This window comes from Dermacentor silvarum, chromosome 1 (genome assembly GCF_013339745.2).
Source record: "Dermacentor silvarum isolate Dsil-2018 chromosome 1, BIME_Dsil_1.4, whole genome shotgun sequence".
NCBI lineage: Eukaryota > Metazoa > Arthropoda > Arachnida > Ixodida > Ixodidae > Dermacentor > Dermacentor silvarum.
This window is the reverse complement of record NC_051154.1, coordinates 328,781,599-328,797,980: the sequence shown is the minus strand read 5'-3', so window position 1 is coordinate 328,797,980 and position 16,382 is coordinate 328,781,599. Positions and strand designations below refer to the sequence as shown.

The 16,382-nt window shown below is 42.8% G+C and overlaps 1 protein-coding gene across 2 annotated transcripts; it reads right to left on the bottom strand.

Annotated features, from left to right (window-relative positions):
- Positions 1–1,556: 1,556 nt before the first annotated feature.
- LOC125942293 (uncharacterized) lies at positions 1,557–16,382 on the bottom strand. 2 transcript variants are annotated; one of them, XM_049660462.1, is made up of 8 exons: positions 15,635–16,382; positions 14,994–15,123; positions 13,212–13,344; positions 12,444–13,132; positions 4,806–5,012; positions 4,197–4,259; positions 3,415–3,576; positions 1,557–1,764 (listed from the first exon to the last, which is right to left on the bottom strand). In XM_049660462.1, the coding sequence occupies exons 2-7, from the start codon at positions 15,114–15,116 to the stop codon at positions 3,448–3,450; spliced, it is 1,344 nt and encodes a 447-aa protein (XP_049516419.1). In that variant the 5' UTR covers positions 15,117–15,123; positions 15,635–16,382; the 3' UTR covers positions 1,557–1,764; positions 3,415–3,447. The 2 variants fall into 2 exon arrangements, with proteins under 2 accessions (XP_049516419.1, XP_049516418.1); XM_049660461.1 differs by having other exon boundaries at positions 14,994–16,382.

Here is a 16,382-nt window from a genome sequence, read left to right as displayed (position 1 = left end):
ACGAGAAGCATGCTGCGGTGCAGGTTTGGTTCTGCCCACCAGAAAATTTAGAAGTTTATTTTCTCAAGAAGCTGGGGAAACAGACAAATACCTAAAAGTGCATGAAGCACCCAAAGAATTCTATTCACATTAAATGCATGTGAGTGAACACACCTATACCTTGCTCGCATTGTCTTATTCCAAGGGTTGGAAACTTTAGTTGTAGCAGAGTTTAGTAAACGTTCAGATTTGCAGAAATTTGCAAATATGATGGTTGCACTTTCAACTTGTTTATCGATACTCCCGCATGATATTAATGCCGAGAGGATGGTCTACGGGGAACACATAACTGACAGGCAAGCCAAGACAGACTATGCCCACCAGCAACCATGAAACTACTTTTGGGGGCTTGAAACCTAATCTTTAAAGCTGTCAGTGACAGGTCAAAAATACAGCAACTAGTGACCATCAAGGGAGCACAGAACACCTCCAAGGACACTGCGTATAATTCAATCTGGTTTGATTCCATATTTGGTTATATGGTTAGCACTGCAATCACCATGTCAGACTACATTGCAGGGTGTATGACTTGCGACATTGTTATGAAAGAAATTAAGTAAACTTCTTTGTGTTTCACACAGCATTGAACAAGCAAATCAGTTAATTCCCGTTTTTATCTTGGGAAACTTGCACGTGCGGAAGTTTCGAAAAGGTTCAGATAGGCATAGTTTATATTTCAAATTATCAATATAACGAACTATTTCGCAATCTCCTTTATATTTCATATATCCGGGATCAACTATTTGGTCAATGGAGAGCACCTATACATATGGGAGAAGCTGAGTATTTTATTGCATAAAGTCAATGAACTCCTAATCCCCTTCAAGCTGTTTGCAGGGTGAGCTGTTCGTTAGTTCACTGTTAACAGCTGGGGCTGCTGCTCTTAGTGCTGGTGGCATTGGTAGGGTAACTACATTTTGTGAAATGGAGAACAGAATAAATCACAAGTGCAACATGTTTTCTTGGCAGGAGCCTCTCCCATCTTCTTGACTTGTCATGATTGTAGGAAGCTACTGGTGAAAGCACATTTTGTTCCGCAATTACAAAGATTGCAAGAAAGTATGCGTTGGGATACTGTCAAATGCTATACCTGTTTTTTTATCATGCAATAATTGCTAGGTTATACAAACAGGCAGGTGTATCATGAGTGGATGGGCAAACATGCTAACTTAGCACATGTGTACCTTGACAGTAATTTGGCTAATCACTGCTGTAAGTATATGTGCTCTTTGCGTATTTTGCCACAGTGTTGCACAAGAGAGGTGCGGGGCCTTCACATCCACAGCACTGGTAATTTACATATCAGGTCTCTCTATCACTTATTGAAGGTGGTCCTAAAAACAACACAGAAGAAAATTACAAGTTCTTCTACTGTTGGAGCTTTGCGAGTATTCTATGTCACCCCTATCAGTCATCTGTTCTATACTGCCTGGGCAATTTGCCCATATGGTCGGCAATAAGAATTATCCATTAATCTACTTTTTGCTGGTATAACCACACATAAAAGTTGATGATGAGATGCTTTCAGACTTTGTCAAATGCACAACTAGCAATGCTAGACATTATGCAGAGAAGACATGCTGTCATTAAAAAAATGTACTCACATGTTCAGATGTCTGCACGAAGGGCTTGTGCCAATTTCATTATCTTCGAATGAACTGGAGTTCGGGACTTTTGGCCCCCTTCCACTTGGTCCCCTTCACGGGATTTATGTCGAAAATTTGTCTGCAATATAAAAAGAAAAACAGCAATGGTATAGTTCTTTTCTTTAAGAGTGTTCAATACAAATTATGAGCTTTATTTGCTCGGTGCCTAGGCGACGTATACTAAACGGCACTCAAGCAGCAGTTTAAAAAGCAACAACATGGGCTCTGCACAGCCCTTTTGCAAGTTGGAACTTGTTAAATTTGTGGGGTCTAAAGCACCAAAACCATGAATTTATGAGGCATGTCAGAATAATTTTGACCTCCTGACCTTTACCACGCACCTATATGCAAGTACTATCAGCGTCAAATGAAAGCCGAACAGTGGAGCGCGTGCCACAAGCATTAGAAACAGCATAGTGGGCGCCGTCCAGTCATCAGCGCAGACAGGCCCACACATACGGTTTGGTAGCACAGCGCCACCCCACTGAAGTGCGATTTTTCTGTTTTGCCTGTGTTCCCACTCGGATTTTTGAAAGGAAGAAAAAAAAGAAAACAGAAGCGAAAAATTCTGCAACATTCAGAAGCGCAGGTTTCGCTTCTGTTTTCTTTTTTTTATGTTGCAGAATTGTCGCTTCTGTTTTCTTTTTTTTTCTTCCTTTCAAAAATCCGAGTGGGAACACAGGCAAAAAGAAAAAAAATCGCACTTCAGTGTGGTGGCGCTGTGCTACCAAACTGGATGTGTGGGCCTGTCTGCGCTGATGACTGGACGGCGCACACTATCCTGTTTCTAATGCTTGTGGCACGCGCTCCGCTGTTCGGCTTTCATTTTACGCTGATAGTACATGAGCATTTTTGCCCATTTTGGCACTATCGAAATACGACCACCATGGCTGGGATCGAACCTGTGACCTTGAGCTCAGCAGTGCAACATCACAGCTGTTGGGTTACTGCTGCACATACATGTAAAGTATATCGTAGTATACAGCGTGCCTCAACTATCATGCACCAAGATTCCAAAATATGCAAACATTCTTTTTCACATTCCACCTAATTAGATAATTAGTCGTAATCAACATCTGAAATATTATAATTAGATGAAAAGTATGAATGACAACATTGTAGTGCAACATGTGAAACTCCCGACAGCATTCTTGTGCTCAATACGTGCTACATAAAATTGTTTTTCTGAGCGCGAAAGAAGCCTGCAAATACATAAAATTGCCACACCAACTGGCCGCTCGAGCACTTCGTGTGTATTCACGGGCTTGTTTCACGCTTGGAAAAACACTTATGTAGCACATATTGAGCACCAGGAAGCTCTGTCAGGAGTTTATATTTCAGATGATTACGACTAATTATCTAATTAGGCGGAATGCAAAAAATAACCCCAGTATCTACAAGTGATGCCAAACAACATTACCTTGGTTCTGTCCAGTTACGTGGCATTGGCATATTTGGTGCACGATAGTTGGGACACCCTGTACATATTCTACTTTTGTAGCTGGTAACCTGTCATACATGGGACATTCTCAGAAAAAAAATTTCGCTGGAAATTTCAGCTGTTATACCATTAAAAGGGCTAGTTCTGCAATCAAAAAATGAGCACCAAGAAAGTGCTTGCTTAAAACTTAAAGTAACAGTTCTGAAAAGAAAATGTGAAAGCATCTTAAATAATTTAATTGCTAACAAGAAAAAACATTAATGCCCATAAGATGAACTTGAATCTTACCTTTGCAAGAATTCGAGTGATGCTGCAGCTGCATCAGGATATGTCCATGTTAAAAACATAGTATATTAAAAAACACAAGCAAGCTGCTTCAGAAAAGCCTATGGCCTGTGAGAACATTTCTTCTTGCTCACAAATGACGTGGCACTTGTCATATATGGATCCTGCAAGTACAGAGCAAATACATGACAGTTTGTTATTCTAATGAATGGAGCATTATTGCTCTGAACATGAAACAAAGCTTGTGAGCTGAACTAACTTCGTCATATTAGAATTTCTGGCAATAACTTTCCTAAAACACGAAGATAACATTTTATCGTGGAAGTACTTCTATGCATTTAATAGTTTATGCTTAATAGATTACACCATTCTGCACTATCAGAGCTTTACCCGTTTATTGTACCAAACTTCTCGCATGGCTAGAACACAAGTCACTCAACACACCTGCATGCAGTGTTATTTTTATCACTTGAATTCAAGGAAAATATTCATGTACCTGAGTAAGCATCAAATTATTTGTGAGGCAACTTGAAATAAGGTCAACATGACTACATTTACATATTAGTTCAAGAAGACATTCCTGGCAATGGATAAAATGTGAAAGCTTTGAATTCAGTAACCAGATAGAAAGCTTCAGAGGTCTCAATTCCTTTATAAACAGCATACATATATTATGGTGCATAGGTTACATAGTGCCATGGATACCCGGTATGCTGCATGGGCTGCGAATTACAGCTTGCTACAACACAACAGCACATCCAACAGAAGAAATGAATGTGCTTAGCGATTGCAACAATGACAGGGGTAGAAGGCAGCTCCAAAAGTATGTCCGACAAGCTTGTACCTTCCTGTGAAAAGAAAGAACTGTTTTATTGAAATAATTTTAAGTAGTAGTGAATTGTTAGGTGTTCAGCAATTTAATGCGATGCTGTAAGTTTGTTGCCTTGGTACATTGCAAGCACTATTTTGGCACATGGAATGTTTCACATTATGGCTAATTAATGACTGTGGTACATTGCAGCACAGATTTGTGCGATTGGTGCCCTCCTGTGACTTCGCGAGAGCCAAGCTGTGCAAAGTAATGTGGCTTGTTTCTTCGATTTCTATTATCTCCACCAACAGAGATTGCCAACGCAGTGAAGCTCTTGCCGACTGTATACAGAGATGTCACTCTTGCGCAAATCCAAGCAAATCTGATCACCTCCAAGTGTAGTACGAGGTAGTGCATTAGAGATGTTTTATGCCAATCTAAGCCTACTTTTATTTTTGGGGGGTGAAAGTTTTTCGGACTTTTCGGTCCCCGCAAGGTGCGAAAAATCGGTAAGCGACTGTATTAAGGCACCAATCAGGTACTTGGAAGAGTGCTCCAAAAGAAAAGCAGCATGACAACTCACCGGAACAACCTTGAACAGAAGCCCTGAATTATCCTTAAAGAACGCTGCTAGGAGAGGAAGAAGGGCAGCTTCGTTGGCCTTGCTGTTGCCCCTCTTTTCTTGCTGTTCGACGTCCAGCAACACATGTATTATTTCCCTCTTCTGGACATTCTGAAGGTGGCGAACAAGAGAAGGACCAATAATCCTCACATTCTCTTCAAATGTTTCCTGAAATACAGTAAAGAAACAGTATTCAAACTACTGTTTCAAATTGCTATTCTAATGAATCTGAATGTTAAAAAATGCTTGAGAAACAGTACAGGAATAGCCCAACATGCTTGCCCTGTCTTTCCACCAAGTGGCAGGTTCATATGCGAGCTGGAAACTCATTTCAATGGCTACAAACAAGCCCTCCATGGCTCTGTACTGGGCATGTAAGCTTGAGTTATCCGTCGCAACTTTCTGCATTTCTCTTTGTTAAAGGCCTTTTAAAGGTGCTCCGTGAGCAAGGACTTAGAAATGCGATTTATTGCTTTAATGCTATTTGTTCAGTATACGCCACAACTAGGTGGGGTGATGAAATCTGCAGGTGGAAATTTGAATAGGCTAGCGCAAGACAGGGGTAATTGGATCGCAGAAAGAGGCCTTCGTCATGCAGTGGACATCAAAATAGGCTGATGGTGATGATACGCCACAAGAAAACACTGGGATAAAGCTTTGGCAGGAGACCTTTGTTTACGGCATTGTTGCCATCAATTATCAAATGCCGCTTGCGTGCTTTGGCTTTTCTGAAAGCTCCCAACTGTTCTGTCTTACGAGCACCTTGCGAAAGTGGATGTGAAGTTGAGTGCCGCAGAAAATTCCTCAGCGAAGGACCCAGAGCAAATGTCTTAACTTGTACTTGCCAAAATCACGTTTCAGCACACCCTGTAAAACTGCTGTTTTCTACCATTAATTTGTTTCACGGTACAATGGTCAGCAGAAGGGGCAATAAGAATTGCCAAAACAACTGTGAACTATGTATTCCTTACCTCCTGTCTATTTGTGCTGCACAAACAGAGTTTCCAAGAACAATGTACGAACTAGATCATGAAAGAAGTTTTTCAACCTTTGAGGTCTCCGTGGAAAGCACGAACAAGAGGAAGGTAATGAAAAATGAATTGATTGGTTTTAAGAAATAAGCAGAAAAGAAATGCGCGATATTACGCTGCAGTGGCATTCTGGCCCGACTTCTCTAAAACAAAATTTAAATCTAGTTTTGGTGGGAAGCACACCTCTGAACATAAGGAAAATTTTTTCAGAAGCACTAAACGTCCGAGAAGGATTTTTCTTGGTCTTGTTTCTTCATTTCTCTCGCATCTACTGAACCAAAGGAGACTTTAGAACAATTTTCAGCTATGTAACTTACTTTTGCAGAAATTTTCTTTGACAAAAGAAAAAAAAGCTTTGTTTGATATCCAAATATGGTAAAGAAATTTAATTATTTCTGTACAATATTCACCACATTACTGTAGTAAAATTAAAAACAGCCTGGAAAAGCTGAGCTCATTTGCACAAAAAACAGCAAACGTAGAAGCAACCACAGTTCAAAACATTGATGATGATGTGTTGTGCTTTATGGCGCAAGGGCCAGGTATGGCCAAAGAGCGCCATGACAAGTGTTAACGTTATCGATAAGCTGTTGATGATGTGGGCAATGAGTTTCTGATGGCAGATGTGACCTGGCTGTAAAAGGGCCTAAAAACAGTCGCTGTAAACGGCGTAAAACATATACGTACTAAAATAATGAAATTGATTAGTTAGTGATGTGGGCTATGGCAATTGAGTTTCCTTAAAGAAGCATGATGTAGCAGATATAAGACTATAACAAATGTGACACTAGAGCTTGAAGAGTGGCCTTGAATACAAGGGCTATTAATAAGATGCTAAAAGTTACCTGGCCAGATAATTTTCAGGGAGTCTGTTTCACTTAAGAATTCCAAGACTGTTTTCAGATTAAAAAGCGGTTCATTGCTAAGGAAATATGCCGGGTGGAGAGGTATGTTTTCGCGATATGCAGAGGGGAAGTACTTTTTCCTCTCTGCTTCTATTGCAGGGCATTGAATAAGAACATGGACAACTGTCAGAATATTGCCGCACTTACTACAAGTCGGAGGATCACTCCCAGTCAAGAGGTAAGAGTGGGTACTGTAAGTGTGTCCTATTCTTAATCGACAGACAAGTACTTCCTTATATCGTGCCGTTTTCTCAGTTATCCAGTTACCTAGTTTTGGTTTTATCATGTGTAGCTTATTTAATACTCGGGTATCCCACTCTCCTTGCCAATGCTTCCTCAGCTTACGGCGTAGAAAAGACTGTAGGTCTGTGGCAGGGATGGGGATATTTGCGTCCGTGTCACTAGAGGCTACTGACGTAGCGTTTTCATCTGCAGCTTCATTGCCTTTTATACCTTTGTGGCCAGGTACCCAGCATAAAACAATCACTTGGTTGCACTTATATGCAGAGCACAACAAGCTGTACAGTTCATTAAAAACAGAGTTCTTATGTTTTCGTAGACTAATTAGGGCTCTGACTACACTTAATGAATCAGTGAACACAATGGCCCTAGAGAGGTTTGTGAGCCTTATGTGTTTAACAGCCGATAGTATAGCATACGCTTCTGCTGTAAAAATAGATGTGTGTGGATTTAGTGCCCCAGATGTAGAAAATGAGTGTCCGAGAGCTGCGTAAGAAACACCAGCAGAGGACTTCGAAGCATCTGTATAGTATTCTGCGCAGGAGTACTTCTCCTGGAGCTCAAGAAAATGGGAATGTATATGTGCCTCCGGTGCTTGTTTGGATATTTCTATAAAAGAGATGTCACACTGAATAGTCTGCCATTCCCAAGGTGGGGGCAGGCGAGTAGGAGCCATGATGACATTTTCTAGTAGTGGGATGCCTGTGTCCTCTGCCAGTACCTCTAAACGAAGGTTCAATGGAGCCCTAATAGCGGGGCGGTTATGGAACAGCCTGGCAGTGGAGATGTCGCGAATGGTAAAATGACATGGATGCTGAATATCCGATTTAACCTTCAGGGCGTAGGAAAAACTTAAATATGTCCTTTGTAGATGTAGAGACCATTCGTTAGAGTCCACATACAGGCTTTCTACAGGACTAGTCCTGAAAGCACCTGTAGCAAGGCGTATACCCAAGTGGTGAACGGGATCTAGCATCCTTAAAGCACTAGGTGCAGCGGAGTTATATACTATAGCTCCGTAATCGAGGCGTGACCGTATAAGACTTTTGTAGAGACTCAAAAGGCATCTCCTGTCACTTCCCCAGGATGTCCGAGACATGAGCTTCAGTAAATTCATTGTCTTCAGACACCTCATTCTCAGATACCTGAGGTGAGGAACAAAAGTTAATTTGGAGTCTAAGATAATTCCTAGAAATTTATGTTCGTGGCTGACAGATAGCCGTTGTCCATTAAGATCAATAGCAGGGTCAGGCAGTACACCTCTCTTGTTCGAGAAGAGAACGCATGTGCTTTTTTGGGGGTTGAGTTTAAATCCATTCTCGTCCGCCCATTTAGACAATTTATTTAAGCCAAGCTGTACTTGTCGCTCGCAGATACTAAGATTACATGATTTGAAACCCATTTGGATATCATCCACATATACAGAATAAAACATTGTACGTGGTATGACAGTTTGGAGCGAGTTCATCTTGACAATAAATAAAGTACAGCTCAGGACACCACCTTGTGGTACACCAGCCTCCTGCGTGAATTGTCGAGACAGGACGTTACCAACTCTAACACGGAACGTGCGATCAGAGAGGTAGCTCTGTATCACATTTAATAAGTTGCCTCGGACTCCCATTCCAGCCAAGTCACGAAGAATTCTAAAACGCCAAGTTGTGTCGTATGCCTTCTCCATATCTAAAAATACTGACAAGAAAAACTGTTTATGGACAAAGGCATCACGGATATTTGTCTCGATGCGAACAAGGTGATCTGTTGTGGATCTACCTTCTCTAAAGCCGCACTGTAAGGGATCGAGTATTTTGTTGTTTTCAAGATAATAGATGAGGCGTCGGTTAACCATTTTCTCAAAGAGTTTGCATATACAACTTGTCAGAGCTATAGGCCTATAACTACTGGGTGAGGAAGGGTCCTTGCCCTCTTTGAGAATAGGAATTACGATGGCTTCTTTCCAGGCGGACGGAATATAGCCAGCAGAGAACATGGAGTTAAATAGTGAGAGTAGTGTTCTGTGGGTTTCTGGATGTAAATGTTTGACCATTTCATATATTATTCTGTCACTTCCGGGAGCGGATTTCTTACAACAATTTAGTGAAGCCTGGAACTCCGCCATGCTAAATGGACGATTGTATGCATCATTTGCTGTGGCTTTTTGACCCAGAGGCTGACGCTCTGCTTGTCGCTGGTATCTTAGAAATGTATCTGTGTAATGTGATGTACTGGAAATGTGCTCGAAGTGTGCTCCTAGACAATCAGCCTGGTCCTCAAGAGTGTCTCCTTGTGTGTTTACTAAAGGTAGAGGATGAGTTTCGCGGCCTTTTATTTTCTTAACCCTGTTCCAGACTTTTCTTTCATCTGTATAGGAATTAATGCCGGAGATGTATTTTTGCCAGCTTTCCCTTTTGGCACGGCGGCGCGTTCTTCTACCTTCAGACTTTATTTTCTTAAAGCTGATCAAGTTTTCTGTAGTCGGAGAGTTACGGAGGTGACACCAAGCCTTATTTTGTTTCTTTCGCGCTTTCCTACATTCATCGTTCCACCAGGGAACACGTCGTTTAGAAGATGATCCATTTGTTTGTGAGATGTATATTGACGCTGCACCCAAAATAAATGCTGTTAAATATGCAACTGCATCGTCAATACTAAGCATACGAATGTCATTCCAGGTCAAATAAGTCAACTCTCTGTATTGTTTCCAGTCCGCTGAGTCGACTTTCCACTGGGGCACATGTGGTGAGCATTCTTCTTGTTTTGTTAATTTTAAGATAATGGGAAAATGGTCACTCCCGTATGGATTGTTAACCACCTTCCATTCCAAGTAGGGCACGACTGTGCTTGACGCAATGCTTAAATCTATGCATGAAAATGTTTTGTTTGCGACGCTGTAAAAGGTTGGTTGTTTCTTATTTAGCAAACATGCACCTGTAGATAACAGGAAATTTTCTATCAGGTGCCCTCTGGCATCACATCGAGAGTCACCCCACAAGGTATTATGTGCATTTAGGTCTCCAACGAGAATATAGCGCTCCGGAAGTTGAGCAATAAAGCTTTCAAATTCTGTTCTGGAGAGTTGATAGCTGGGGGGATGTATAAGGAAGTAATTGTTAACAGCTTATCAAAAAGCACTGCTCTGACTGCAACTGCCTCAAGGGGCGTTTGCAGCTGCAAATGTTGGCAGGCGACACCCTTATCAACTATTATGGCGACACCGCCCGATGAAACCAAAGCGTCGTTGCGGTCTTTACGGAAAATGGCATATTGCCGCAGAAAGTTGCTGTGTGTAGGATTGAGGTGCGTCTCTTGCACACAGAGCACTCGTGGATTAAACTTGTGTAGGAGTTCCTTTATGTCGTCCAGATTGTGGAGTAGACCTCTCACATTCTAATGCATGATCTGTGTAGCCATATTGGAAGTGTTTTGTGGTGTGTGTCAAGAGAAATAAGGTAGTTCACGAGACCTTTCCAGGCCCCGTGATACGGGATTTTTCTTTTCTCCCGACGCGCTCCACGGAGCTACGCCGTTCCTTCGGCGCCAGGGACGCCGGAGTAGTGATGCTTGCATCCATCACCTCGTCAGAGGCGCTGGATGCTGCCCGCTCCACGGGCACACTCAGGGGTTTTTGGGGCCGATCTGCACGAGCAGTGACCCTGGGGCCGGCAGGTCCGGAAGACTGCTGGCCCTGCGTTGTAGGGGGCGGAACAGCACTGGCTGCTCCTGCCAGGGGGGCTGAAGGCGTAGCCGCCGTCCCACTCTGTGTGACTCGGGCGGCTGCCGCAGGATGTGACGCTGCCCCCCGGCGCGCCACATCGGTGTAGGAAGGACTGGACTGATTATGGGCAGCAAAACGCTTGCGCGCCTCTGGAAACGATATGTTTAGTTTGACTTTGAGTTGTATTATTTCTTTTTCTTTCTTCCATGACGGGCACGATCGCGAATAGGCGGGGTGGTCTCCGTCACAGTTGGCACAATGGGTTGTGGAAGTGCAGATGTCTGAGGCATGTTCTTTGGAAGCACATTTCGCACAGGTAGCGCGCCCTCGGCAGCTCTGAGACCCATGCCCAAAACGCTGACACTTGAAGCATCGGCGCGGATTGGGGATGTATGGTCGTACAAGGAGCTTACAATATCCGGTCTCGATTGAATCTGGTAGGTCGCTTGTTCCAAAAGTGATAATTACATGTTTTGTGGGAATTTCTTTGTCGTCACGCCTTAACTTAATTCTTTGAACCTTTACTACATTTTGGTCTTGCCATCCATCCAACAGCTCGCTTTCACTGAGTTCTAGAAGGTCGTCATCAGAAATGACACCGCGTACAGTGTTCATTGACCTGTGAGGGCCCACTGAGACGGGAATGTCACCAAATGCAACAAGTTTCGACAATTTGTTGTACTGTGGCTTATCACGCACTTCCAAAAGAAGGTCTCCGCTTCCCATCTTAGTGACTTTATAACCTGGGCCGATTGCTTCTGTCAGACATTTTGCTACAACAAATGGGGATATTGTACGGACAGTCTTGGTTTCGTGTTGGCTATGTACTACGTGGTATTTGGGAAAAATTTCTTTAGGTTTCATAAAAAAGTTGAATGTTTCATCGGTGCGCCCCCTTTTCAGGGAGCGATCAGGAAGTAGGGGAAAAGCATTTGCCATGTAAAAATGGAAAATTCGGCGGCGATGGTAGCCACCCACCACCGAGCCCAACAAGGGGACGCTACAAAGTTAGAATACTTGCAGACGCCAGCCATGCATCGCCGCTATAACCTAATATAAAATACCCAAGGTTGGATAAGTACACCAGGTTAACCCTTGCCGCCCAGAAATTCGGAAGTGAGTAGAAGTGACTAGAAGACAGGAAAGATGGAAAAGTGAGAGAGAAAGACAAAAGACTAAAGAGGGGGACAGGAAAAGGCGACTGCCGATTTCCTCCAGGTGGGTCAGTCTGGAGGTGCCGTCTATGTGAAGCAGAGGCCGAAGAGGTGTGTTGCCTCCGCCGGGGGGCCTTAAAGGTCCAAACACCCGGCATCGGCTCAACCCCCAGGATCCCCCTTTCCCCAGACACGGCTGAGCCGCGCACGGCTACACGCGGGAGGGTCCAACCCTCGTGTGCTCGGGTCCGTGGTGTCGCAACACACCAAACGCCTGCTTACGCAGACGCCCCTGCGGGGTAGTTCAAAACATTGACCGATTGCTATGTAATGCTAGAAGGACTTCATTCAGGCATTTCATTCTTGTAATATACCAGCTTTAGCTGATGAGAAAGCAATCAGATTACAACTATGATGAAATTAAGGCAAGTATTTCACAGTGAAAGAACATTTTCATAGATAGCAGTTAGCCGTCAATTATGAGCTGTTCCTGTGGTTACTGCATGCGAGTTTAGAGAGCACCTTTTGCGATACGTAAGAACAAAAGTACTTACTTTGACATTCTTGCCAAGAAGCCGGTTCGCGTGAGCATAAAAGAATGGTCTCTTAAAGAGCACCGGCCACTCCTCCTTGACAACTGCAGTGTGCCGGGGAGGCTCAGCGTTGACAAATTCCCGCAGTTGGCAGTATGTATCTGCCATATATCTTGTGGCCAGTGGGAAGTTAATATCTCTAGGAGTTTTCTTCCCCTCCTGCTTTAAAAACTCAATCTTCTGGTTGATGTCCTCAGCACTCTCAGCACTTGGCATTGGTTGCCAGTTCAGACAGCCATACGAGCTGTACCTGGCAGCCTTAACATTTTGCCGTGCATTCTGTGCACCTGTGGCTGGCCGCTTCCCACGATTAATGTTTTCGATTCTGTTTTCAATCTGCTGAAACACCGAATCATATCCACGACCTAGAATTTGGCCCCCTACACCACGATCTTGAAGTGCATTTGGGTACATGTTGACGAGCTCTTCCGATGTACTACGAATTAATTCCCTCCGAGGCCGTGATGTTACCCTAGTCATTTTATCTACTACTGACCTCACAAGCTCCCGCCTCTCTCTTGGAGGGAGGGAGCTTTGCGAGCCCAGGGCTCCACGCACGGCCTCTAACAACAGGCTACCATCAAACTTAAAACTGTAGCATGTGCTTTCCTCCATAGTGCCCACTCGTTCCTCCAGACTATTTGAGGAGCCTGAAAATACAAAAATATGCAATTAATAAGCATGAACACAATGCAAGATTTTAGGGTATGCTGCTATCAAATATCACACCTGAAGGGGTAGCGTCTACTTGCACTTGTGGAGCCCTCTCAGCGACGATAAAAATCCTTTCATCCAAGGGCAGTTCGCTGACGACTTCGGTGAAGGTTTCCTCCTCCACTTCAGTCCAATCTCGAAGAAAAACCTGTATACAAGCCACATATTTAGAGACAATGATGCTCCATACCTGTTTCTATACACGAGCCATAATTTACAAAAGCTTTTCTATCGGAACTCATTTTGCTTTAGCAAGATCACTTTTTTATGCATTTGCATCTGCAGATATACAAGTGTACAAAACTGTTTAACAGACAGTCTGAAGTTATTGCATCATCCTACTATGTGCTTGCAACATCCTACAACCCAGCAATTGCTGTCTAGTCAAGCAACAACTGTCATGTGCTTAGGCTCACTAGCAATGTAATGCTTGATGCTGTAACATACTGCACACTATTTTTGTAAAGTGTCAGAAACAAGAAGAGACAGAAACAAGAAGACACGAAGACTTGCGCCAACAGTGTCATGAAGCTGCTCAGCCTGCTCAGTGAGGCTGATGTCCATCTTGCGATTTCAAGATTAGCATTAGTAAAGCACGTATGAATGATCACATCTGCTCACAGTAAACTAAGAGCGGCATTCCTCACATGTGCTTTGCAAATGGGTTAGACAACTCTTGCCATCATCAGAAGATAAGCAGCTTCGCACTGTGGGAAACACGGAACTGCTTGTTTCAGTAACTGAAAGGATTCACAGAAAAATGAGAGCTCATCGAGCCAAAACCGAGCAAGTAGCTGCACAGGGACACCCGTAAGCATGACAAGGTTGCGGTCTTCCCATACATGTATTGCATCTCGCGTAAACTGGGGCAGCATTTTGGTGTTCAGGTTGCTTTTTTGGGCTCCACGTAAGTTGTAACTGACAAAGGGAAGCTGTCCTGTTAAACAGGCAAGTATGAATGCAAAGTTAAGCATCGTGCAAAGTATGTTCACGGCACGAGTGGAATCGTATGCAAAATGCTCGTCTCCTGTGGTGCCTGTTATGTAGGTCAAAGCGGTAGGTCTCAATTTTAGCAAAACAATTTATATGGAGTCGTCCGATGTTTACACCCCATTAAAACAATGTATGGTGCCCGTTGTATTACGCCAAGTTCGTTCAACAAACAGCACCCATCTGACGATGTGCTGTTCCCTTGCAATTGCCATTGTCATATGCACCAGATAACTGAAAGCAACTGTCTATAACTTACAAGCTGCTCAGCGACCAGACGTCATTATAAATGGCATTAGATGCATGTACGAAATAATGAGCCTTTCGTTTACTACACACAAGCTTCACAATTCCTTTTGTAAAAATGAAAACATACGTGGTATTCAGTTCTATACTCAAAGGACACCTTTCCCAAAACCGATATTTGATTATGACGTTTCACCATTCAGTCAGCAGCTAAACAGGCTCCCATTGTGCTTAGTACTAATTCAGCTTTCTTCAGACCGCAATTTTTCCCCATTCATCATGAATTTAAACGAAACAACATTCCACTTCCTAATTATTCATAGAAAATAATTTGTTGAAATGCAATTCATTCTCAGCGAGTCATTAGCCTGGATTACACTTGTCACACATTTCCCATACAAGAGCACAGTGGCATCCCTAACTAAAAGTAAAGCAACAGGGGAAAAGAAAGGTTTTTAATTTTCCATAACACGTATCAGGCATAAAAAATTCTCATGCATCTTCTCTATATGACAACTAATCCTAAGTCACTTTGGCAGTGACAAGGGGGCAAGAACTTACTTTGGCATTTTCTGACGAGCAGACACCTTTCTCCGCTGCCTGTTTTAACACATCTGCAAGTGTGCTTGCACTGGCAATCTTTTTGGTGCCATGGTCTGAACTCCAGAGCTTTAGTAGGGGCATCTTTATCCTGCAATGTAGAACTGTGTACACCAAAATACTACACATTCAGGCACAAGACAGCACTAACAGTGCATCCACAAGTTAATGCTAACGACAAAAAAAATAATGGTAAAAAAGAAGATTATACACGCTATTTACAATAACATACAGTGAAAGAAAACTCATTGGCAATAAAAATGGATGATTGCTGCACAAGAATATACAATACAAGTACAAAAGCTGGTGCCACACTTTACCACTACTGTTTATTAGTGTCATTATTCCTGTTGACAGGTGCCCCATCTGCAGGTGCCAGATCAATATGCCCTTTGATGGACAGTGGGGCATATCAGTACCACTTTTCAGTGCCACTTCTTTGTGCTGTAGTCTTGCAATATAAATAATACAAAACTTTTCTGCATGATTTTGTATCCGAAGCTCACTAAAATTTTTTTTCTTGCAGCAAAGCTATTACTGCGACTAGATACACTGGAAAACATGCATCTTTTCACAATGCCCTGCAAAAGTAGATTACTCACGGAGTTTATACTTACAGCCAATGTGTGGCTATTAGACATAACCTGCAGGGGAAGTTTTGAAGTGTGTTTTATTTGAGAACGAACAAAAACTGTTCAACCCTGATGTTCTGCTTGTATAGAAGTTTTACAAGAATACTTACAAAATTGCCACTACCTTGAAAGAAGCAAAGGTTGCAGCAATTTCGTACTTAGGGAGTTTGGAGGCCATGCTATGGTGATGTGTGCCAAAAGTCCGAAATGTGTAGGTCACTCGAGAACTTGGACTAATTACTGAATACATGTTTTCTCCCCATTTTCAAGCGTTACAATATACGTGGTTGGCTTTTGCCATCTTTTCAGAGAAGTAAACACACGCACATTGTTCATATTTGGTTGAAATATGAAGCATGTGTACATGAACCTACTCGGAAGATTACCATCGTCCTGAAAGTACTCAACGTGTCACAAAAATAGAAGGCGTCATTTGGCTTATGTATGGGCAAAGTTTTAAAAAGCTCATCAAGTAATATGGGCTTTGGAAAAAATGTAAGCACTGGAATGCTTGCTATGGCCATTATTCACAATGTTTGCATGTCCCAAAAACTGCACGTGGTGCGCAAACAATGAAAGCACACAACACTATGCATGCTGCTTCCGATTATTTTACAGGCACCCACAAGCAATGAGGCCATTCATCCTTAATCAAATGGGTTGGAGGGATTTACACACAGTGCGAGCTATTGTGTCCTCTAACGGCTAATGAAGATGT

Coding starts and splice junctions, on each gene's coding strand:
- LOC125942293 (XM_049660461.1), bottom strand. CDS start 15,161: ATGTGTAGTATTTTGGTGTACACAGTTCTACATTGCAGGATAAAGATG. Junction 13,345..14,993: donor GCTCGTCAGAAAATGCCAAA/GTAAGTTCTTGC, acceptor GCTTGTATACAG/GTTTTTCTTCGAGATTGGAC. Junction 3,577..4,196: donor CCCCTGTCATTGTTGCAATC/GCTAAGCACATT, acceptor TCTGTACTTGCA/GGATCCATATATGACAAGTG.